This window comes from Fistularia commersonii, chromosome 29 (assembly GCF_037954325.1).
Source record: "Fistularia commersonii isolate RoL2024-O1a breed Wild chromosome 29, RoL_Fcom_v1.0, whole genome shotgun sequence".
In the NCBI taxonomy this organism is placed as follows: domain Eukaryota; kingdom Metazoa; phylum Chordata; class Actinopteri; order Syngnathiformes; family Fistulariidae; genus Fistularia; species Fistularia commersonii.
In genome coordinates this window covers 5,351,405-5,377,500 of record NC_141312.1, presented here as the reverse complement: position 1 = coordinate 5,377,500, position 26,096 = coordinate 5,351,405, and the positions used below count along the sequence as shown (strand labels likewise).

Sequence of the window (26,096 nt, the reverse complement as noted above, 5' to 3'; positions counted from 1 at the left end):
TTATTATTATTATTATTATTTAAATGAATTGACATTCTCTCAGTATTTTATTTTTGTTGTTTATGAATGATGACATATATTCCACGCAGTATCCTCATAGTGGCGGGGATTATCAAAGAAGCTTCTATCAAGTAAAATCCATCGTTCTCTGAGGTGGCTCCTTTTCTGCGAGAAAAATCCTTTTCAAGTTTCTTGTCCCAATTCCAGGTGGTCATGGTTTCCATCTGGCTCCTTGGATTTGTTATCGCCGCGGTGCCTCTGATGAACGAGGACTTGTTCGGGAACTACTACGGACGCAACGGCGTTTGCTTCCCGCTGCACTCTGACAGGCAAGAAAAACCCACAGCAAAAGGATATTCCACTGGGATTTTTCTGGGTAAATTGAAAACAAACATTTTTTTCCCTAGTTAATTTTAAGTTTAGTTAGTTAGTTAATTTTAAGTTTTTACAAAAGCCTGGGTGTGACCTCTGCTGACTTTACTAGACCTGATTACTTTCAAAGTATTTCAGAAGTGTGGACGGCATGTTTTCAGTGTTATCCAGAACACTTATTTTTAAGAAGCAATCATCACAGTACTGGCACTGATAACTTGACACAACAATAAAACTTACCAGGCAGAAATAATCACATTTCACACTCTGCTTCTAAAAATGCAGTCTAAAAAAAGACAAAAACTTTGCGAAGATTCATCTAAACAGCAGCAGGATGTTATAACAAAAAAAAAACAACTGATGGAAAACAACGCAAGACTTATTTTAATTTCGGCAATCATTGTATTCGTATAATAATCATAAATCAGAAATCAAAAAGGAACATTGAGAAAGTGTACTGTAATATTATTACATTTTAGAATTCTAAATTGATATTTTATTTTTGCGACAGCAATAGGAAACTGATTTTGTTGGAGAATCAGCAACTTTAATTTAATTTACACTCATGATAGTCCACACCTCTGTGATAGTGTGCATACTATATATGTGTGTATATATATATATATATATATATATATATAAATGTGTGTGTGTGTGTGTGTGTGTGTGTGTGTATATATATATATGTGTGTGTGTGTGTATATATATATATATATATATAAATGTGTGTGTGTGTGTGTGTGTGTGTGTATATATACATATGTGTGAATTTTATCTTACAAGTAGAAGTTATGCTTATTTTTGAGTGCCTCAAGAGCGATCTGAAGCGCGCTGGAGCCCAAAAAAACACTCTGCTGGCTAATACGACCAACAGAGTTGTACATCAGATCTGAAATTTGCAAAACAATAGGCCCATCAATAATCCAGGCGAGTTCTAGTTACTCAATGTTCTCGCCAAGAACATTGTAAGACTGGCGACTAGAATCGAAGAATCTCAGTTGCGGCCATTTACATCACTTGTTGTGTTTAAATATATTTAAATCCGGCACGTGTTAATGTGTTGCAACAGTTTGTTCTTCCCTGTTTGTAATTCTCACACATATTAAAATCTGTGCTCGAACTCAAGGATATAAAAACTAATGTGACCCGTGTACGTGTGGCATCTGGCTCTATTCGTGCCAGTGAAGTGCGGTGAAGTTCATGGCTGGTGAGGCACTGCTTATTCACCATTTGATTGGCAGCACTCAATGGCTTATGTTTAAAATCTCAGCTTTCTTCACACATACAAACTGTAGCACACAAAAAAGGCACATTTAGTCTGTTAAAAGCTATTATGGCCTTCCCTTTACTTATAAAAGAAGTCCTTGCGCCGCTCTTTCTAAACAAAAGCATTGATAACGTTAACAAAGAAGTTGTCCTCTTCGTCCTTCCTCCTTTCTAGTGCGAATCATTGATAAATATAACAGTTTTTTTTTTCTTTTTACATTTTTTTCTTTCAAAATTGGTAAGTGAGGCACGGCCTCTCCTGCCTCTACTGACTGCACATCACTGATTCATGCCTGTCAATAACGTGCGTTCCCGTAGGTCTGAACTTGGTGGCGTTCCTGGTGATCGTCTTCTCCTACTCCAGCATGTTCTACTCCATCTACAGAACTGGCATCAATGCAACGGACCTGAGGAGCAGGCTGCACCGGGACGTGGCCGTTGCCAACAGGTTCTTCTTCATCGTGTTTTCTGATGCCCTCTGCTGGATTCCTATTTTTCTAGTTAAAACCCTGTCACTGCTGGAGGTGGAGATACCCGGTGAGGCCCGAGTTACCCGTGTAGGCCGACTGCTTCGGAATAGCTTTGAACGTAAACGTTTTTTTTTATTAAATTTAGAATTTATCCCGTTGACCTTGAATTGTCAGGTGATTCCTTGCTCCTTTTTGGTGATATATTTCTCTATTTGATATCATTGAATGATATCACTGATGTTAAAGCATTGTCTGACACATTACTTGCTAATTTGTGAGCCACTTTCCTGCAAATCTTTATCTAACTAAACACAAACGTCAATCTAATGAGATGGGTTCCTCACTAGAAATTGTCTGGTGGCTATCTTGTTCTTTCTCAAGTCATTTCTTCCAGAGCGTTGACATTCTTAACCGATGCCTAACCGTGTGTGTGGGTTTTTTGTGTGCGTGTATATGCGGATGTTTCTCTTTAGGCACCATTTCTAGCTGGGTGGTCATCTTCATCCTCCCCATCAACAGCGCCCTGAACCCCATCGTATACACGCTGACCACCAGCTTCTTCAGAGAGCAGGTGGAAGTTTTGCTGTGCCGATGGCAGAGGAGACACAACTTGAGGAAAGGCCACAAAAACCTCAACTCGTCTACAATCTTCACAGACTCATCGCAACCCGCTTGCTTCCAGACTTCGGCTTACATCAAGCACACGTCGCTCACCAGTGCAGATCCTCGATATGCCTGAGAGAGGGAGGATACTTTGACAAACTGCAAAACAGTTTGCCAAGTTTGCCTCGGAGGTTTCTGGGTTTTTTTTACACAACTGACTTTCTGTTGGACGGTGCTTAGATATGTAACCTACAAAGGAGGCGCATTGTTTTTTTCCTGAGGAACGTGGTGACGTCTGCGCTCCAGAAGAAGCACTGATTGAAACACTGAGCGAAGGCCGCACTGCATTGCTGATTTCACCCTTTAATCACTTCTAAAAGATGACTTGTCGTGACGATAACATCTTCACAGACAGTGTTTTTTTTCTCGCTCAGCAATCTTTGTCGTGTCGTGTCCGTCACCCATAGATTAACTTCAGTGTTTCTGGACGGAGACGGATGGGAACCGATCGCATTTATTTTTAGGGAAAGTAATCAGTTGCGTTGGAAACGGCATCCGCTGCCGAATTAAAAAAGAAAAATAAGATAAAGCTTCCAGCTCTGCAGCGCTCCCGCACCAAGGGGCCACTTCATCTATCAAGTAATGGCTGCGGCTTGGTAATGCAGAGTGGGCAGTGTTTACCGGGGGTTCCCAGGGCAGGCGGCCTATTAACAGAGCGGACAAGCGGGTCTTAGCGGACCCCTGCTTTCATTAATACTTTTTACACTTTTACATGAGCTACTTAATTTGAGGAGTGTTTAAGCTGCCAAAAAAATCAGAGCAACAGTATTTTTTTACCCCTCAGAAAATTGAATGTTCTTATGGGACAGTTGTCATGGCAAGATTTTTTTTTCAATGCATGTCGTGAATGCTATCACATTGTGTGAGTGCGTGTATGTCTGTGTGATATAAACTCTGTATAAATGTGGAAAGAATATGGACACATAATGAGATTGGAGAATTTAACTGAGTAGTAAATGGGTAAATTAGTAGGATCCTTGTCAGAATCACTCCCTTCCACTCTGGGCTCCAGACGTCCACATGTATTTGCAGCATCGTAGCAAATGTGTTGCCAGAAACAACAACCCATTAAGGAGCCGACCTGAGTTCTCACTGATGACTTGTGTGTTTACCAGGTCTTGGAGCCAAATAGTTTTTATGTATGTATGTATATTTATGCACACAGAGGCTCTAAATACAATATCAAGCTCTCACTTAGCACACAGAAATTGAGATACTGTCGCATGACTGGCTGCCCTTGTTCACTCAATAATAACCCCATGGCTTTCCCACCTTGGGGAATAAGAAGCCAAACAATTATATTTGTATGAAAACCAGGCATTTTTGTGACAAAGCCAAACCCGCCCCATTAACATTGAGTCATTGTGAAACATGAACCACCGGCAACAGACTTTCACATCTGTCGGGAAACTATTCCCCGAGCTTTCACTCGCGCGGCTCTCCGTCATCAGGGAGCGGGCAGGGAGGGAGGGAGTTTTGGGTGTATATCAGCGAGCTGTTCGCTTTGAAAATAAACTTACAGCTCTTTAAACAGGAACTTTTTTTCCATCTTATCTTTTCCTCTCACACGACCAGCCACAGCCCGATCACCATTGCAATGGTGGGCAAGACATACAGGACGTGTTAAGTTCAATTGCTTTTAATATTTCCCTTCAATTTAAAGCTGCTTTTGTGGTTGACTTATTTATTTTAAAAAACATAGAAACCTCTTTAAGCTTAAAATAGCAGCCAGTTAAATATGGAGACAGTGAGTGAACAATATTTCCCTCCATCTGTGAATAATCACCTATTTTTTTACAAGGGATTCATCATTGATTTATGCATTGAACAATTTATCTGTAATTTTATGAAAAAAATACAACAGATCCTTTTTACAGTGGGTGCCTTGATTGTAAATATAGTATATGATTATCTATAATAAAGGCCACATTCATTTTGTGTGAATTCCAGAACGATGCATGCTCACAGTGCAAATAGCGAAATGGAAATAAGCGGCTTCAAATGTCTTTTCCCCAGGTACCACTTAACTACAGCCATAACTGACAACAAACATAAAACCATTTAGCACTCTAAAATTCCAGGGTGGGGAACAAAAATGAGTGAATAAAAGACAGGAAGTTCACAAGTGCAAAATGTCACACACCCAGATTTTTACAATCCAGACCAGAGCGATGGAGCCAAGTGTCTCTGTCCTAATAGACGTCGTTAGACTCCAGATGACTTGATGGTGAAGTTTGTGTAGCGAGCTAAACTTAAGAGCACAAGTATTTAACACTGATTAAACTTGGTTTACGAGGCCTGAAATTTTAAAACCTGTCCATCTTGTTCTTGCTAGATGTCTTTTAGCCTCAAGACATGAAGGCAAAGAAGAGCAAACTGAGGCCCGGATTTCATTGACGCATTCGTACAATGTAATTATTTGAAGGATATTTTCTTTTCTTCTCTAGTCAAGAGGACGATCAGGACAATAAAATAAAGCAGCGAATTGACTTGCTTCTCTTTGTTCCTCATAAAATCTACAAAAGTCACGGCTTCTCAGTAAGCTTATATGCTGTGGCTTTGACTGTTCAAGGACATTTTAGGGTTTGAATGCATATCAAAATGAGAATGGCTAAAAAGTTGTTTATCCTGTTTTAATGGCTCTTGGAATTTTTTCCTCCTCCGGCATGTGCCGAACGTCATCTAATTTAGAACCTGAATCACCTGCACGGCCTTGCTACTTTTGCTTCTGGAGGTGAACTGACAAAACATTGTCCGGATATGCCACATGTGAGATGTAGCATTATAAAACTCCAACTTTATAATTTTAGTTTATTATTATTTTTTCATGTGTTGGGTTTTTTTTTTGCATTGAGCTACAATTTGTTTTTTTTTTGTTTTTTTTGATTTATTGTGACAAAGACTTTACAAGTGAATTAAAAGGTAATTTCATGGTTGTAATATTTTGGAAAATGTCTGCTTTTGTTGTGTCGCACAATGTACATCGTCTTTTAGTGGATATTCTGGACATCATTGTGAGTGTTTGAGTCGAGGAAGTAATGTGACGTGTTTTATATATTCACAGGAGATGGTTCTTTCACTGAAATAGAAGTTGAAAGACTGAATGATACCGTAAACATGTTTTGCTCTTTCTCAAGAAACAAGCTGTGCCTTATTCCAGCCTAGATTCGACCGATTCCGCCATCAAAAGAATTACTGTTGCCTAATTTATACACGGCATGGATACATTTTAGGACTGTAATGGAACTGTAATGGAACATCAGAAGAATAGATGATCTGACAACAACTGTTCAGAATCAGAAAAACTTAATTTGCCCCTAAATATCTGAATGAATGTATAAAATATAGACAAGAGTACATAAAAATAGACGAGAGTAAGTTAAAAATAGAGGTAGATATAAAAAGAGTAGAAGTAAAAGTGGCTGCACTTCTGTGCAAGGTTGTTTAATGAATAACTGTGCAGAACTGTGCAGATTGTGCCACTGGCAGAAGAGACCTTAACGTAAACGTTCATTTTTATTTATTTGTTGACCATCTTATCTGATTCGGAACAAGTGGTTTGAATGTAGACACGCAATGCCTCTGAATATGAACAAATATATAAATGGGCTTCATGTTGTGCCCAAATGCTACATACGCTCCTTCTTTGTTTTGCACGGATTCTTTGAGTTGATCTGCCGGAACTGGCAGGGCGCAGCATCCTTCCATGGCAGGTGTCCTGCCCTTGGTCCAAGGTGCGCCCTTAGCGACAAATTGATTGACATGTCTTTTAGCTAATGGGAAACATCCCTACTCCAAGTGTCCGGAACCTCGGCGTCTGATTGGTTGCTAGGGGCGGGGCTCTGTCATCCCTCGCCGTGGTGCTGTCAGCCTGGGCGGCACGACTCCTGGAGGAGAGAGACGAGACGGATTGATGAAAACAAGCCGCCTATTCTGAAAAAAACAAAGACTCCGAGCCCAGAAATGATCCAGTGACCGCCTGGGTCGACGAAATAAAGGTAATGTCCGGTTCAACGCCGTGTTTCTGCCCCGTACCGCTGCGTTTCGCGATTCCCCGTTGACCACAAAGGCAAGCGAGCCATGTCTTGATATACCATCGATATATAACTACCACAGGGGGCTTCTACTAGCTCGTCGGCTACCTAGTTAGCCACTGGGTTAAACTGGTAACGGTGGTCACCTCTTCATTCAGAAAAGGTGACTAACCCTCGCACGTTTCCTCGGCAGCGCTCAGCCAGCCAGCAGTGCTTGACTCGGTTTGGAATTGTGTACATTAGCTAGCGTTTATCACCAGTCGACGGTCATTGTAAATATACACTTGGTGATGGCGCTGGGAGATCAATGTGCTACACGGCACATTAGCCACTAGCTAGGTGATAATTGCAAACGATTAGCGGTGATGGCTAATTCCTTGGAGGTATAAATATCATTATAATCACTCGGGAACACAGAGATGTTTCGAGTTGGTCGTCTGACATCTATGCTGGTTCACAATTAAGAACTTCTCTCTGAATTGAATGCGTCCTTTTCATTCAAAATACCCCCCAAGCTTAAAAATAATGTTGTCATTTACAATGTTGCCATTGTATCATCCCACTTGTGCACTCGCTTATTTCCCCTGCTACCATGCCTTCCTTTCCCCAGACTGACTGATTGTCTTTGTGTTAGAAAGCCAAGAACATGGTTTATTTATTTGTCCTCTCCTTTGGCACTTTGATTCACACTGATTCTGTTGACAGTTTCTGTTCTGAAAAGCCACATACTTTTATTGAGTTGCCCGTTGAAGTTGATACTCGGCACCAGCATCCCCGGCTTTGTTTGTTCTTATCTTATTTGAAGGCCATTCCTCCTAATACCCTCCACTCCTCGCCTCCCCTTCTCTTCCCCTTCCTCCATCCCTCCCTCCTTCCTCCTGACACAATCATACTCCCTCTCCATCTCTCCAGCTGTTCGGCACAGCCAGTCAGCACTGGCGACCCAGTTAACGCCATTGTTCGGGGCTTACACTACAAGTACCGCGCACAGACAGCGTGTCATGTGTGTCACAGCTCATCACAATCCTTTGTGGACATTCCTGTCACTGGTTTTGCAAAGAAGGGTAGATATACTGTCCATGCACAATCTCTTCCCTTCATCCGACTGTATTAAGCCTCCCTGCGTGCTCATGAAGAAGACACAGATTTAACCTGTTATCCCTTGGAAAACGCCAATGGTTGAGCATGCATGTTTGATATAAAGCATTGGATATTTACACTTGACAGTAAAAACAACAACAAAACAACAGGCTGAGAAACAAAGCTGTGATAAATGCATGTTTTTAATTAATTTCCCTGGATTCACATTGTAATTTCCCTCAACTGTGCAAAGTTGTTAGTGCTTCAAAATATCATCCTGTCTCAGAAACACCATACAACGGTATTCATTTTTCAGTCTCTCCAGGGAAGTTTAAATGTCAGACATTCGGTGTTGACCAGAAAGTCTCCCAAATTTAACACAAGAAAACACTTGGCACGCTCAGGAGTTGTTGCTGGGAGAGAGAAAGAGCCGTCTTCGTCTCCAGTTATCAGGCATGAAGGGAATATAGTCATTGAAACAATGAATGTGTATACTAATACGTCTTCAGTTATACTGTTGTCAGTACTTGACATTTGTGACCTCTGGAATTCATTTCATTCAGCCATCATGTGTGTTTACATGTGTGTTTTTTTTCACATTCCATAAAAAAATCCCAATTTATTATGATGAAATTGTAATCATGTTTTGTCCATAAAAGGAACCGAGTGGTTACAGGGGTTCATGTGTGCTATAAAACTGCCCAAAGCTGATATTTGCAGGTTAAATTAACTAACGGCTGTATCTGTAAGGCTCTGCAAAACTTGTCTAAGTCCTTCTGCAGGGCACTTTTAAACTTAAAATCCCTCTACTTCTTGAACGGATTTAGTTCTTAACTTACTTTAGTACTTCCCGGTCTCCCACTGTACTTGGACTCAATTGTATTTCTTCACCTACAAGTAACTACTGCCAAATGAGTGAACATGAATATAACAATGTTTCCTTTCTTGCATCGAACTTTCAGACACTGGACTTCAGTTCAATATCAGATATATGCTAATTAAAAAAAACTGAAACAAGGTTAACTGGTGATGAAGTGGTTGGCAGCCATAAAGTTCTTGGTTGAGTCCGGCAGATACCTAAAGCGTCTCTGTGGGCTTTGCATGTTCTGTCTGTGGCGACGGTTTACAGAAACCCCAAAAGACATGAATTTTTGGTCTCCTGACATCACGCTCCACATTAATATTAACATCTAAAACCCGTAGATGGTCAGCTTTGGTTTCCCACTGGGATAGCTTAATCTCTTGAACCAGCTGTCCGACCTCGCTCTCATGGTTTCCATAGATCCCACCCGGTATCTTACTCCAGCTGGCTTACATAACATAGGCTTTCTGGCAGGCGCACAATCACAGAGTAACCAAGACACCAGGACACAGGCAAACCCACAAATTCCTTACCGTCCCACTCCTCATCAAATTTGGCCTCAGGTGCTCTCATATTAATGTTTATTTTCCATGGCAGCTTGTCCCACAAACATTGCTTTGGGAGCAGGAGAATTATCCTTGCCCATCATCCTTCTCCAGCTTTGATTTAACAGTTGAAAATGCAATTCGATTTTTATCAGAACTATGGCTCAAGCAAATTTAATAGCATTTTTTGATCTATTAATAATGACATAAGGTCATGAGGAGACCTGTGTACTTTGAGTGCTGTCTTTTTTCCCCCCTTTTCATTCAGGGTTTTACATTTGAAAGGTTGGCCCTTACAAGTATTCCTTACAAAAATATACCTGGCAAATATCTCCTCTGCTGCTTCATTATTCCTGCACTGGCTGAAAGCTGTGAGAGGCTAATGTGTGTGAAGAGTGCCTTGTAGGTTTTGACTGGCAGCGTGTGTTTTTAGATATGTATTATTTTCCCAAAGGTGACCTATATAAGCATTAGAGTTGTATTTGTGCTCTGAGAAAGTTTGCACGTGATGTATTTAAATGTATAATTTTACAAATTAACTGCCTCATTTAACTGTCAGTTTAGCAGTTAGCCTTCTGAGATTTTTTCACCAAATAAAATTTCTAGACACACTTTGCGCAAGAGGGTTATTTATTTTGGTCGAGGGTGAATTCTCAGACTTCACACAGATAATTTTCTAAGAACAGTAATCATAGTGAAGGTAAAGCACAACAAAACAAAAATGTCATTTATATCAACATAAAAAGGCAAAATGTTGTCTGTACCGACTGCCTCAATCAGAAATGTATGGCAGTAGCAGAGAATTATTGCTGGATTGTACTCTAGGTGGCACCATTGTCGTGCCACAACATACATTATGTTGCCGTCTACAATATGATCATTTGTAACACCAGTGGTACACCTTTTGATACTACCGCCATTGGTGGTAGTTTTCAGTACTTTTCTAATTTACGTTTTTCAGAAGTTGTTGTATGTGAAAAACTGAAATAATCACCCCAAGTGACTGTACAGTTTAATCATTTTGTCCTCCAACCACGATAAATAAATCCTTCCTGATAGTAGTTCCAGTCCTCTGGATCCCTGCCCTGATGTCTTATTGATCCAGTGATTCAAACCCTGTCCAAAAGGTATTTCATTTCAGTCTGATTATTCTGCCCTTGTAGGAGACACTAATGAGTAGCTCACAGAGAAAGATTGGCCCCAGGCTCTGTGGCACGTCTACAGGGCCCTGACACGTGGGCAAAAGAATAATTATCCTGCAGTCAATGATCGACAATAATTTAATTGTATATCCAAACAGTGCTGCCGCACAAACAAACAAAACTAAAATATTTGTGATGCCAACCAGACTGTTTGTTGAAACTGTATTGATTTCTGCTGTCAGGCATGAGTGTCATTAATTGTGCTTGTCATCCAACCGAATCTTCCAATTGGTGCCTTGCTTGCACAAGCCAAGAGAAGTGTTATTTGTGCCCTCTGTTCTCCTGTCAGACCGGGTTGCTGGGCAACTTGACAGCATATTTGAGTGACAGGGCGAACAAAACATTGTTCTATCTTCATAAATGATTAGTTGAGTGATTATGATCATTGAATAGATAGTTTGTTAATGGGCGTATGGTGCAACTGGACCCAGAATTAAATATAAATACAAGGAACTGTTTGATAAAAACTTATTTATTATGTTTCACAGAGCTACCGCCTGTCCAAAAGCCGACTTGGATAGAATTTTTCCCAACAATGAAATTGTAAGATACATTTCAAAAAAATGAAATTCTTCATGTGCTAAAATGGTTTACCACACAATCTTAAAAAAAACAGAACAATCAGTTGTCAACTTTGAAAGTGACTGCTGACCTATTAACTTGTCAATGGTTTTAGACTATTTAATACACGGTTATAAAATTTAATATTATGTGTTACGTGACCTCAAATTGACCTCTTCGGGGATGAAGGGAAATCCCAACGGCAGAGTTGGGAGGGGGGACAAAAAAATTTTGTTAAGAAATTGCAGTGTCACTAATTCAGCACGGTGCTAGTGGTGCCTCTCATTTCCAGTCGGTGCCTCTCATTTCCAGTCGATGCCGATAAAATGTTGCTCCCTGTTGTAATCGCTCAAGATAAGAGTCACTTTTACCATAGAGTGTAAAAACAGAGTAAAGAATAGAGAAAAGATGAGTGAGACTGACTCTTGGTGACCTCCTGAGCAGAAACACCAACTATTTAGTTCAAACAAAGAGAGTGACAAAGCTCGCAAGCTCGTCAGAGCGCACAGGAAAAACCCAGTCCCCTTATCTTAGCTATTATTAAAATGTTTTTCATGGGGACATTTTTGATGAACAGTTGTGTGAAATCCTCAACAGACAAAAACATTAGCCATCGCCAACACATTCCTGAAAATGATTAATCACTCACACTAACTACTTCCTAAAGGCTACATTCTATCCCCGATTGGTTTGGAGTCTGAAAGGTGAGGCGCTATCTCGTTTTGTATCTGCTACGCACAAGCAGAGATGGCAAATGTCGTTACTTTGCGCATTTTTTTTTTTTTTTGCGGATAATCTGAACATGTCATTTGACTTTTGGTGGCATTTTTGAGGACCATTTCGAAAAAATCGCAGTAAAAAAAGGTGAATGAAGCAGGAGTGAAGCTGAATAAAAACAAACCCCCGTGTTTGAAATGATCCAATCACTGACATTGCTGATAATAAAAGTGACTGCAGGACATAGCAGGTAAAGCCAACTTTGCTTCTGGTCTTTTGACCAATTCCTGTTAAAAATGTCAGTAGTTGTCGTTTAAAAAACGTTTTTTTGATTGTACTTAGTCCAAGAAGTTCTCTGCAATTTGAGCAATAAGAAGGCAGTTGAAATATAAAGACGCAAGACTCCGAGTGAACAGAATGTACACAAAGGTCTGACAGTAACAAATGCGCAAACTGCCCTGAATTATAGCGTGAACTTCTATTTGGTGAAGATGCGTGGGCTTTTGTAAGAACGTGGATATGAAAACAGGCTTGTTTTTCCACACTAGCTCAGATAGACTCTTGGGTGAGACCTGATGTCATGACAGCAGTGGAACAAACAACAAGAAATCTCCTCAGGGCTGGCATCTCCCTCGAGGTAACTGGCCTACTTTGTGAGAATGACATTCAGAGCGAAACACTCACCTTGACGCTACGCCTTGTGTAAATAAATGTTCTGAAATGGTTGTATACAAAATGTATCTCCACACTCCAGTGATTACCTCTGATATTCTGAGGATATTGAATCCGCGTCTGTTTGTAGTATTAAGGAAGTAATTCGAATCGAAGCGGGGATTCGAATGCTACTTGTGTAAATGTACAATTTTCATGTACAATGTCTCAGGACGCGAATGCATTTGGTCCTTGGGCCGTGTTCCTTGTCAGGGTTGGATCAAGGAAGTAGCTGCCATCTAAGAATTTCTACTCTGTGGGCAACAGTTCTGCACATGCCATTGTCACTATTTGTCTTTTCCAACCAACTCCTAACCATGACAGATTGGTGTTTAAATACATATTTTTCTTGCAGCTTGACCAGATTCCTTCTTTGACAGGAATTTTCAGCATTTAAAGACGGCGGTACCTGTTACGCAGCGTGCAAATACATCTGCTAATCAAGTTTAACGGCAAACACTCACAAAACCACGTCCGTCCAAGCGTTCATGAGTTTTCCTGTTTGTGTGGCTTTGTTTCCCTCGTCTGTTAAGGGGTGTGTCTGCCCTCGGTAATCCTACACCATTAACACATTGAGGTTACTGTAACTGGCTAAACAGCCTCGACCAGTGAGCGCAGGGACTTTGAACAGTTCCTCACACCCACATGCTGTGTGTCGGCTGTTAAAATCAAGCAGATATATCCCATTCTGTCATGCTTTACTATTAGGAGCAAACAAAACTTAGCAGGTACGTGAGCCAGTTCTCATTGCATCATAGTACTGCATGATAGTACAGGAAAAGTTTTTGAAAAATCCCCCTGAGAGAGAGACACGGGAAAAAAAAAAGCGAAAGGAAGACTTCAAGAGCAAGAGGGCATGAGAGATCCACCCAAACTTCTCTAACCAACCAATCATGCTGTGTTCTTGGAATTGGATCCCTCCCCTGTTCCCCACCTGAGAGAAGAGCAGCTTTGCCTCAGAGACTCAAAAGGATTGAGGAAAAACACAGAGAGAGAGAGGGAGGGAGACAGACAGACAAAGACCAGGTGAGGAACGGTGGTGGATCTGAGTTGAGCTTTTTGAGGAAGAGAGGAAATCTTATCGCACTTTTAATACAAAACCAAGATGGCATTTTTACTGTCAGACAAGAGGGCAAGAAAGAGGACTAGAAGAGGACAAACCTGAAACCTCAGGAGTTTGAGATTTCTGAAACAACAAGGCGCCGCGCTCAATAGTTTTTGATGAACAGGAAAATGGACGAACCTCGTTGAACCTTGTCCGAATCGTATTTCAACCGTGGTGATTTAGTTTTTTTTTTTTTTTTTGTCATGGTTCATTGTGTGTTTTCCCCATTCAATCAACACTTTGCGTCTTTCTAAAAGTTTAAAGTGCATCCAGGGTTTGGAAACAACCCTGGTTGGCTTGAACTTCTCTGGTGTTTGAGGCGGACAGTGAAGACATGTCTCTGGAGGATATAAGAAGCACTGCCAGCCTTGGGGCTGCAAGTGCTCTGTCGGAGTACGATGAAGGCTATTCTCTGGGCCACGGTCAGGATCCAGAGACGCAGAGCCAAGGCTCGGACAGGATCGTTTTGGACCGTATTGCTTCTCTGTCTTTGGACATGTTTGAACCCAGTGATTTCACCGGGAGATTTTCCAAGATCCAGTCCCGATCCAGGAAGAGGACGAGGATCATCGGAGGTAGGTGCATACAAGCGCTCAGGTTTTCTGTTTCTAAGAGCCAAGAAGAAACCAATCCTGGTCACAGAATGTGAGCTTTTGCCGCAAATGTAGCTTTGGCACAAGGGCTTTCCCAGGCTGGAGTTGGTAGAAAGGCTGGTTGAGCATCCAGCTGAAACAGTGATCCTCAATTCCTCCGCTGGAATGTGGGCTGGGTTTAATCCACCCTGGGATCTCTTACAACCTGTCCGGACCCCCCTCTGTCTCTCTATTTGCCACAATGCAGTTGTTCTTTGCTGTGACTTGCAGACTTTACAAATAATTCTGCTCTGCCAGGGCCTTTGAGGAACTGAAAATTGAGACCCTCAGTGTCAGCACGAGATTGCCCCAGTAATCCCTCTATAGCATGGGGCAAAAGATTCTGAGGCTCCGTCTCTGAGGGTCTGGCCTCTGACACAAGCACGTTCTCTTTTCCACCGGGCATCTGCCGTTTCACAAGCCCACCTTAAATTTTGCGAATAACATCTCCAGCCACTTCCAACTGTGGGAGAATGCCAAGACCTTATGTTGTCAGTCAAGAATTAGGCGTTTGCTTTCCAAAAAAATTGTGTTCAGAACTCAAAAAGTAGTTTGCGTGCACATCTGCTGGGTTTTTAGACGAAGCTTAGAAAAAAGTAACTGTTACACGGCCTCGGCAAGCTCGTACTGAGAGACAGCATGTCAGTCTTGCTATAGCTTCATAACATGCAGATATATTTTCCTCCTTGTGCATTGCTCAAATTCCAAACATGACCCTACCTACACACTGGCTCCACTCAAAATTCTGGGCCTTTCTCAGGTTTTACCTCTCACTGGCTGGATGATAATGTGAGACTCCTCTGCTCGTCTGCTTATTTAAAGACTGTTGTAACATCAAGTGATCTGGTCTTAAAGAGGTTACACACCCTGAGATCATCCCCATGTGACTTGTTCAATTGTTATTTAAAGATGTGTGTCAAATAAAAAAACAATTAACTATAATTACAAAGTAGTGAACTAGAGTAGAGCGTTTGAGGGTGTGATTCTGAAGCTGTGACAATCCAGTATGTTATGCTCAAGTACAATAAGACGCTTTGGGATGTCATTTTACAAAGGACTACCATTTGTTTGGAGTTTGGCTGAGCTTCAAATGATTTCAGATATTTAGCTCCGAAGAGACATGAAGAAGGTATAGAGTGAACAGTGAAAGGAGATATCAGAGTGCCACGAGGTTTGTGTGTGTGTGTGTGTGTGTGTGTGTGTGTGTGTGTGTGTGTGTGTGTGCGTCTGTGTCTGTGTGTGTACGTGTCTGTGTGTGTGTGTGTCATGTACCACCTGCACTAACATCTCTTGGTAAATTAACTTGGCCTTCTTCTTGGTGATACTGTTGCAATTTACCAACACAAGAAATCTAAGTATCTTATATATATGGTGTTTCTGCAGTGAAACACACACACACACACACACACACACACACACACGTGCATTCTTCACAATGGTTATCTATTTGATCAACCCAGCTGTGTCAAGGAGACACCACTGTGTGAATTGGCAACCTCAAACAGTCCCTCTATGGTTATGTGTAGCTTTTTTGTTTGTGTGTGTGTTTGTTTGTGTCGGCGAGTGTATGTGTGTGTGTGTATGCTACACAGCTGTTTCACTGTACATGCCATTTTCGTTTTCGCACCTGCATCAGATGAATCTAACATCACGATTCATGACACATGGTGAGCAGCATGGTCTTATTCAACAGATGGCCAGTCATTCATGTGGATGAATCAGTGTGATAAAACCACTGGTTTAAAAGGTTTCAAAAGGGGTTTCATGTAAAATATGACCCTGACAAAGGGGAAACGGATCGATTAAACTGCACTGCCACTTTTTACAGGTACAGTAGTACCCGTGGATGAAACTTTAAACTGCCAAAGGCCTTATTTTCCATCAAATTTGCACAGTATATTGTATATTGAATAATGAAGCTCAGTAAAAATATACTTTTCGCTTTTTCTTCTTTTTATTTGTCATTTCTTCCTGATGACTGCTTTGAATTGGAAAGAGCGGAAATGCTCGTAGGTTGACAGTAGAATTAATACCATGAAATATAACAGCAAGACCTATTTTAAAAACAATTTAAAATAATTTCATATTTAAAACGTTTATCTTTTTCAAAAGCCAGGGTGGAGCTCTTAACTGAAGACTTGCATGTCAACTGTCAGTTAGATTGATGTCCTCTCTCAAATGCATGCGTTCATTGTTAATGTGCGTATATGTGCACGCACTCTGGCAAAACTTGAATCAGAGTTCAACAGGGAAATGACGCATGACTTTAATTGCAAGGTAGTCGGATCGCAATACAAATTATGTCTTCTGCATAACTCTGTGTGTGTGTGTGTGTGTGTGTGTGTGTGTGTGTGTGTATTAGTCAAAGACTCACATTCCAGCAGCTGGCATGCCCAGGCCCCTCTTCAGAACGTGTGGAATCCTGGGAGCTCAAGGATTTTGATTTTTTTTTTTCAGATGAAACATTTCCATCATAGTGCGGGAAATATTTCCCTTCTCTCAGTGCTTGTTTTGTAGTAAATGATGCACTTTACATCACCGACCTGAGCCGCGCTACAAAAAGAAAGTTTCTCTCATTGCATTTTATTTAATCTTGCAAGCAGTAGCACACACACGTACATTTGCATATATTTCCACTATAAAAAGATATATGTGTGTCTAGTCAGACTTTTGTTCGCATGTCAAACCAAAAATGTTATTTATCCCCAAATTGAATTTCACTTGTCCATCTTCAGGTTTTGTTCCAAAGAATAATGACTGATGGTTGCCATACTGTTGGTTTGTTTATTCGCAGTAAAAGTAGATAACTGAAAGAGAATACGCACATGTGTGTTTTCTATTACATTGTTGGTCTAATGGAAGACTTTCTTTATGGGACTTGTCGGTAAAGTACATCAGTTAATGTGATTCTGAGCAAATATTTCAAGGGGATGTGTTTCACCACAATCTTCTCCTTCTTGTTCTTGTTCTTTCAGCTTCTATCTAATTAGGTGGTTCCCCACATTGAATAATCTCATATTTTGCCCGTCTGCTTTCAGCACAAGACACTATTTTGACTTGGAATGATTTACGCTGATGATTTGGCAAATCCTGAACTATGTCAGTCACTTTGCAACAAACTTAATAATGTCTAGTATCACTCATCTTACGAGGCCTAGGACTTGCAGTAAGCAGAAGTTGCAGACAGGAATAGATCTGCGTGTTCTTTGCTATATTTCTCCTCCTTTGAGATTACAGAGTAATTGAGTGTTAATGCGAATCAGGCCACCCCGGGCCCAGTAGCGCTCTTCCATGACAGTGTATCTTATGCACCTTCTCCTCGTCTCCTCCCTGCAGCCCCTCTCTCACTCCCATTTCCTCCCTCCGCTCCTCCCTCCGCCGTTCACATGTCCTGTGGCACTTCTGTAGGTCATTCTGGGAATAACATGATGACCCTAATTATCCACTTATACTTCCACTCCTAACTCACTCAGCCATAGCATCATTGCCTCGATAACGCCCTGCAACTCTCTGCCAAGTCAGAAATTAAAATTAAGGAACGGCTAAGATATTTACAAGTCAGAAAGACATTTTTCCTAATTTGTTTAACTGTCAGAAATTGATGTTCCTGCTCTGTTAAGTATCAATTAACATTTATAATCACTGCCAAATGGAGTCCTGATAAATCTTCCTTTTATAGCTACTTGAGGAGCCACAACACAAATTCAGATGAATTTGCAAGATAAACTAGTAAAAGTGCTCTCACATGGCTGTCTCATCGAGCAAACCTATAACTCAATTATTTTAGCTCATAAAAGTCACAGCATCGCTGGCTTTTTTCCAAACAAAGTACTTCTTCAATAAGACACTGTTTGTATTGGATGATTGCATTTTTACACCATGCCTCCTACTGTCCTGTGAGGTTTCAACAAGCTGATGTCCTTCATGAAAGAACAAATGTCCCTAGTCAATAAAATGAGTCGGTCACTTTGCTGAATTATTTCCGATTGGATCAGCAAGAAGTTATGGTATTCGGAGCCTGACGTAAGTTTGACAGGCTTCAACAAGCATTGACAACATTGCGTGTCCTCCGAAGCAGCTGTGGCACCATCATCGTCATTATCATCATCATTGCCCTGGCCTGTGTTTTGTGTCAAGTAAAACCGTCTGTAACGTCTGTAACATTTTCTTTGTTTCTTAATGTAAATGCATCTGCAGTGTTTTCTGAATACAAGCTTCAGCTCCCAGGCAAAATATGAGAAGTAAAGTTAGATTAAAAAAATCAGGAAAAGAAAAAAGGAAAAAAATTGACTTCCTGTTTGCTAATGCTAGCAGCTTACCTGATGAAATGCGGATGTCAAAACTTTTTGGGGGGAAAATTGTAAATTAGAAATGTCTGCATGGCTAAAACTAACACATTACACGATGCCATCCTTATCCTAATTTTAAAAATTCTCACAGCAAGCAAAAATTGGAGGACCTAAGGTATCGTATCTCTTCCTTCTCCCCACAGATATCCAATACAGGAGAAAAAAACAAAAGCAAAAAAAATGGGTTTAAATAAAAGTTTAAATTTGAGGTAATATCTTTTCTTGTAGAGTCAGTGGTACATTTTTCGGTTTGAAGTCAAACTAGCTTCAAACAGCTGAAACCCTGCTCTGGTCATCTGGCTGATTGTTGTAGATGTTATTGTCCCCTTGTTAAAGTATTGGCTGCTATGTAGCACAGTGTCAACAATATTACTTATCATTACTTGGAGCCCAGCAAACACTGTTAATCGTACTTTACACTTGGCCACGCACTGACACGCTCCATGGTTCTGCCTATCTGTGCCATCTTTGCCGGCTTTGAGTTTGCTCACTCAACGTCTCTTCCAGGCAGAAGTGAACACTGCTGATCAGGAAACATGACTGACGATGCGATCAACACTGTCTCTTTCATCTGTAACACTCCGGCATCGTCCCATCAAGCGGTGGTTTTCGTCTACCTTTCCACCGTGATCTCGCCATGCAGTTCTTTCAGCTCTATGTGCCCCCACCCCCCGTTGTTCCTCTAAGAGGATTGGCTGCTTGCGTCTACCAACATCTGTGTATCACTGTCCTGAGAGAGCAAAACAGAGAGGGGATGGGTGTTGTTAGCCAGCAAGATAGCAAAACAGCACAGAGGAGGCTGCTCTCTCTCTCTCTTTTTCACTCCCTCTCTCTGTCTCTCCTTTCTTTCTCTCTCTCTGCCACACGGACGCAGCTTCTGTGCAGCCTAGCACTTTCACACAAGCAAACACGCTCGGCGGCAGACTTCTGCAGCATCCGCATCGCCGGGTAGCACACCCGCATCCGTTCTATTTCTCCCCCAGCCTTTCCATCGGCGCACACCCCTTTTTCTCTCACCTCTCGGTCCGCAACGCCTCAACCCTGCCGTCCTGTCCTCCCTCGGCTGTCTGTCACCGTGGCGACATAGACTCTGCAGCCATGGCGACCAGCCAGCAGGATTCAGGCTTCTTTGACATCAGCATCAAGTCTCTGCTCAAGTCCTTTGGAGGGAGTGAGTACAGATAACACATCGGAGTTCTTGTGGCTGCTTTGCCAAACAAACGAGCGATGCAGCGTGCACTTTAGTCAACCTACATGGTTGTCGCTGTATCCAGACTACTTATGATGACGATGATTTCTGCGTGGTAGAAGTCGGTGTGTGAATGTGATGAAAAAGCAGGGAGTTTAACGGCATCGCAGCGTCAGTATTTGGCAATATTATGAAATAGAATTATGGAAGGCAGGATGTAGAGCTAGAGAGAGAGAGAGAGAGAGAGGGGTGAGCTGAGGATACGGTCAATTTTACTCCTTGCCAAATTTCTGCTTGACTTACACAGAGTATTACTCAGAAAGAAAAAAAAACAGTCCAAGTGGGTTATAATATTTTGATAATCGTCATTGTGAGAAACAGAAGCCTTGCCATTTAATTCAAGACTTGTTTGACTCTTTACACATCATTTTGTCTTTTGTGTTTAGAGATCTAAGGAGAGCAATGAGTCGATCCATGTTTACTGAACACTCCCACCGTGGGTTAGCTGTTAACCAGATGCATCGTGCTTCCATTACTCTCAGCAGCGAGGTTCATTAACCTGAGAAATTTACCGTGAACAGGAACCACCGCTGTCTTACTGCACTACCCGGAAATCAATGTGGCCTTCACCATGTGGCGTATAGTTAACCTTTACAGTAACATCAGTGCTGTCATGTTGATACAGAGGATACAATGATTGGCCAAACTCAACAGTGTTCTAGTTTTAATTTTGTGTGTCTGAATGCAATCTAAAACTAGATGTCTTTTTGGTGAAATGCTATTGAATGTAATTAAAACACACAGGTGTTTGTTCAACAAGATAACTGCACTGTTAGTCAGTAGCTGAGCTTTTCTTTGTGAACATGTCAAGTGGACAATTCAGGAGATATTTTTTGTGATAACCTTGTTTCCATTAAGGAAGATTACATTTTTTAAAAAGTGAAAAATAAGTGTTTTCTTGTCATCTTCCAACTGTTTCCAAATATAGGACAGGATTCGTTGATGTGTTTGCTTGGGCGGCCCTGTGGTCGTGAGGGTGATTTTAGACTAAAATGGCCAGAAAGCCACCTGATATGTCCATGTTAGGTTTGATATTCAAGCCTTCTGGTTAAGTCATTACATAAATAGTGACATCATCAAGCGACATGTGTTCCATTTCCTGCCAGCCTTATTAGAATAATAATTCCAAGTAATTCGTATTTGCGCCCAAATGTTATCAAAAGGCTATCCCATAATCAAGAGGGAAACAGTATTAGCTGTACCAGGAATCTGTTCCTTTATAATAGAAGTGTTGTTGATTGATGTTTTTGAGATGTGCACTTTGTAGCATTTAAAGCTACCTGACAGACTCTCAGCAGGAACACATTGGCAGGATAATGCCATAATATCTTAATGACACATGGTGTCATGAAGTATGTCAACTGCTTGTTTCAACACGATACAAATTTGCTTCTGGCAATTCTTGTCAAGCCCAGTGGATGTGCTTTTTTGGCCGTTGTCTTTGCGCCTCTCAAAGTGACTGATCGCAGTCCTTGTTGACTGAAAAAAAGGGTCGTTTTTAACTCAGGAAGGACCATGTTTTTAGACACACGTTAACCCTTTTTTTCTCACTCGGAAATTTATACTTAAAAAGAGCACAGTCATTCTCATGTTGTGTACTGGCCCTCGACATATTTTCTCTAATTCGTTTCATTCTTGCTCTTACATAAATAAAGCTTTTACTGACATGAGATGACATGTGGACTTAAATTGACCATGTGTCAAGGATTTCTGCTGATTCCTCTTTTAAAATGTTAAGTCATGCATGTTTACAAGGTTCCAAGGAGGTACTCCATAGCAGTGTATTGACCGCCCATTACACATACTCTTACATCTACCTAAGGCTCCCTTGATGCACACACACACACACACACACACACACACACACACACACACACACACACACACACACACACACACACACTCACACAGTCCCCTACACAAACAAACACACACATCTTAAATTCATGCCACTCAGAAAGTGATGAACACATGATAAAGTTAACCACATATTCGGTCTATTTGATTATTTGCTAGTTAAAGCACATTACTTAGCCTTCCTGATATATCACTGTCTGCCCCGGAAGTATGTTAAAGATATACATGTCCTTCTGGGTGCCTGTTTGTGTTTCCGTGAGCATGTCTGGATTTGCATGTGTGTGTGTGTGTGTGCGTGTGTGTGTGTGCGTGCACGTCTACGTATATGTGTCTGTGTTTAAGTGTGTGCACTTGTGTATGGGTAGGGGTCAGTGGGAGTGGTGCTCTATATTTAGTGCCACCCTCCTCCCCTCGCCTCTCTCTCGGGGCGGTGTTGAAATTCCAACCCAACTCTTCTGCTCAGATCCCCACAAGGTGCAGATTTACTTAAACATGACTGACAACTAAAAAAAAGATAATCTCAAAGAGGCATTTTATTTCAATACAACCCTCCGATGGGGAGGCAAGGATTCCAAGGTCGCCGGAGCTGCTCTACAAAGAAATGATGACATATTGGAGGCGGAGCAAAAGGGAAAGTTGAAATTGATAGTTTGGCCTGAAGGATCATGTAGCTTTCAAGCAAGAAACGCAACCTGAAGTCGGCCCAAGTTCGTGGCGGAGCACCACACTGGAATATTTCTCAATCTCTCACGGTGGAATTCACTCTTGACGCGTACTTCTGAGTGGACAGTAATGCTCATCAGTTTGTCTCCACGTCAGTGGTGTCACTCCGTCTGGCCTGTGGATACAGCATATCTCCCCGGGCTATTTGGATTTAATGCAGGATATAGCTGAGCTGCTGCCATGAAAGCCCTCTTTCATCAGAGAAGTGCTTGGTTCACTTTACCTGATCTTCTGAAGGATGAAGATTCCTGCTTTTAGCTTTGGTTAACTTGCCTAAACCCAGAGATTACTGTCATGTCTGTAGCTGCTGCCATGGGGGAGTAATTGGATAATAAAGACACTATGCACCTGCAAGGAATAACATTTATTTTTTCAGTCATGGAAGCTGTAGCCGATTTACCAACCCGCAGACTCCACAGATAGCCCTCGTCCTCTTCCTAACCTCGCCGGTCTGTCATTCCTTCTCCCGTACCCACTTATTTACTCCCGTTTCACCCGCTCTCACCCACTGTGTTGTGAGTATCTACCTGTCTGCGCCATGGAAGTGCCAACCAAATGGAGCAGGGCTAGTTTCATCAGCTTCATCAAGGGCCTTGGTAAGCTGCATAGGGGCGTACATTTACGCGACTGCATGTTTACACCGTGTGAGGGTTCGACATTGTTTTAGAGACGGCTGAAAAGTTTGAAGGAAAAATACGATGGAGGGGTGGCCTCAAGGACAGTTGATGCAACATGATACTGAGAAAGGGATTTGCCATTCGCGATTGATATATGAGCCGCTTTGTTGAACGAACTAAGGAAGCATATGTTACAACTGTTGGCCTAATTTAATATCATCGGACTTGACTCAGAAGCGACCTTGATCTGGAAGTAAAATCCCCAGCAGTGGCTGTTTCATCTGTTCCCCATGCATTTTAGAAAGGGGGTGGAGTTCCAATGGAAATTCCTTGACTTGCTGGTGGTGGGCTTCCACTTGTTTTTTTAAAAAACCTTTTTGAAAAATATTTCTTTAGCATATTTTAATTTTTTTATAGACCTCATAATTGTGCTGTTTACCATAAACAAGTCAATACGGTCCACTCACTTGCTTTTCAAGTTCAGATCAAATTTTCATTATCCATAGAAAAGTTCTATTTGGATCTGGTGCCCTCTGTCATGATGCTGACTCGTCATTTTTTTTTTTTCCCTTGGTTATTTATGTAATAAACATCTATTAGCATAAAGGAAGCATATTTTCTAATTTCACTGTTAAACCCAGATAAATATGTGTGATCGATTTGCGATTAACCACGGACAATCATGCGATTAACTTGACGGGAAATTTTAATCCTTTCACAGCCCTAGGAGGAACACAGGGAATGCAGACGCTTGTATACCGAACCGGGGGGGGGTGGGGGGGGTCACAGAATGTTTAATATGGTATGGCCTTCATAGCAGCACATCCCAGCTGAGCCCAGCACTCTTGAACAGAGGGGCTCCTCTGTTTCCCTGATTTCTCAGAACGTGTTGAATATCCTCTAGCAAACAGACATTTACATACACATGCAGGCATACACGCTGTACTGAGTACTGATGGCAGTTGTTCTAGTGAATCATTGATTCGATCAAGAGTCACTTACGATAATATTCCCTGTACTGTATGAAATTTCTTATCGATTTTCTGGATAAAAAGTCATCGTCCTTTATTTTGGAAAGGTTGTGTCACTGAAGCGGTCAAATGTTTACTATATGTTTTTGGCTGCCATAAGACATCCTTGAGAATGTATTAATGTTTCAATGTTTTCCCAAAGAACCTATATATAAGCAAACATATACTTGTGCATAGTGTGTATGTGTGTGTTGACTGTATATATGTTACTGTTGTCTCCAAAAGCAAAGGCCCTTTAATATCATTACACAACATAATCGAGGTTTAATCTATTTTAGCCGCTCGCTAAATGAGTTGTGTCACCAACAAAGTTACAACATAGCGTGAAATCAATAGTCAATGGACTCCAACCATCACCCTGCCATCATCTGCTGTGCTCCAAAGCAGTTGCACTTGCTCTCTTTGTTGACATTTCAGACAAAATGATAAAATCTTATCTCACGACTGTATAACAATTATATAACAGTAGAGTGTACTGCAAAGGAAAAACAGTTCTGACCATTTTTGCATTTCAAAAAAATGTGTTGGCAACTTTACACAATGGTGGCTGAGTGCGGGTGTGAAAGCTGTCTGATATGCACTGTTGCGCTTCTTTCCCTTTTCCTAATGTACTGCAGACATCCCTGACATTCTTAACCGCAGGATTGCCGACTGTGATTATCTCTTGAGTGGACACTGCCGGACAGACTATGATGACACAATATCAAAATGATCCAAAGAATTTTTTTCTTTTTTTTTTTCCCATTCAAAAAAAGTTCTTATATCGGCACCACTTATACTCCTATACAGCAGTAATATTGCCTCCATGCCAGTCAATAATATCGGAAGCTGATAATAAGTCTGGTTCTGCCAAAACTATTCCCCTTAATTGGACTGAATTAAATACACAAGTACTTCAGAAGGCCAACTGAACTGCCTCCTTTTTTCCTGTTGTAATAGATGTTATCATTTTTCCATGATTACGCAAACCAAAAAAAAAAAACACAGACAACCTTGAAAACTTGTGCAAAAAACCTCCCGTCCTGAACAAGTTAGCTCTATTTGAAGAACATGTCATTATTCCAATGGAGGCGTGACAGGAAATGCTCCCACCCATTCAATCTGTTGTTCATCTCCCACCCTCCGGACTCACACCCCTCCCTGTCTGCTTATCATTATTTCTTGTAGTAACTGCTTATCCTCTATAATTATGTAATCATTGCGTAAAATGAAAACATTGGCACTCTAGAGTCGCTGTGTTTGTAACAAAAACATGTAGGTTATCAACACACAACCAAAGACTGTCCTGTCCTGACCTCCCTCAGCCTCTCCAGTTGGATTGAAGCCACCCCTCCCTCCTGTCAGTGGAACCTTGGGAGAAAGGAAGGGTCCTGTCGTCATGGCGCCTGTCAACGTGGACCCCGAGAGTAAGCCGGGCGAGTTCGTCCTAAAGAGTCTGTTTGCCAACTTCACCTTGCTCTCCGAACGAAAGATTCGCATTATCATGGCCGAGCCACTGGTGAGTGACTTCCAATCAATATTTAGCTGTTCTCCTCAGCCTCTCTCTCTTAGGTTACATCCTTCAGCTCCACACTCAGACATTTTATCTGACTGATAATTGATGATCCCCCTTGTTTATGCAGAAGAAGTGATTCCTGCCACGTGCCTCTGTAGAGGTGTCGATCCACAGCATCACTGCTCATTCCTTACATAATAGTTGGTACTCTAGAACCGCCCTTAACTTCCAGTGTGTGTTTTCCTTACTGAACAAAAAAGCTCATTGAAAACATATTAATTTTTGCGTAAGAGGAACAAATGATGCTCCTTTTGGTCAAGGCCAGGTTTTTGCAGTCGCTTCAAATTTTTAGAACAATTTCTCATCAAACAAAAATCCTTTACTTCCTGTTGCATATTCATGTTGTGGTGTACACCAATGAGACAAAATGTTATAGCCACTAGTGGCAGCTTGGTGCGACAGTGGTTAGCACTCCTGTTTCGTGGCAAGGAGATTTCATGTCCAACCAGGGTTTTTCTGTGCAGCATTAGCATGCACTTCTTTAAAATATCAGTG

General features: G+C 41.4%; 2 protein-coding genes across 8 annotated transcripts in view; both read left to right on the top strand.

Annotated features, from left to right (window-relative positions):
- Positions 1-3,294, top strand: part of rxfp2a (relaxin family peptide receptor 2a) — a 28,343-nt gene extending 25,049 nt beyond the window's left edge. Inside the window, exons 18-20 of the mRNA XM_086176968.1 lie at positions 208-376; positions 1,957-2,175; positions 2,582-3,294. Coding sequence (XP_086033094.1) covers positions 208-376; positions 1,957-2,175; positions 2,582-2,847 — 654 coding nt within the window. The 3' untranslated portion in view covers positions 2,848-3,294. The remainder of the gene's footprint in view (positions 1-207; positions 377-1,956; positions 2,176-2,581) is intronic.
- A 10,469-nt stretch (positions 3,295-13,763) lies between these two features.
- The window catches only part of fryb (furry homolog b (Drosophila)), a 42,496-nt gene continuing 30,163 nt past the window's right edge, over positions 13,764-26,096 (top strand). For 3 of the 7 annotated variants that reach the window (XM_086176706.1, XM_086176705.1, XM_086176703.1), the window contains exons 1-2: positions 13,764-14,163; positions 25,351-25,544. In XM_086176706.1, coding sequence (XP_086032832.1) covers positions 13,923-14,163; positions 25,351-25,544 — 435 coding nt within the window. In that variant the 5' untranslated portion in view covers positions 13,764-13,922. Of the gene's footprint in view, positions 14,164-19,615; positions 19,741-25,350; positions 25,545-26,096 lie in introns of those variants that run through there. The other 4 variants (XM_086176708.1, XM_086176709.1, XM_086176707.1 and 1 more) reach the window with 2 other exon arrangements.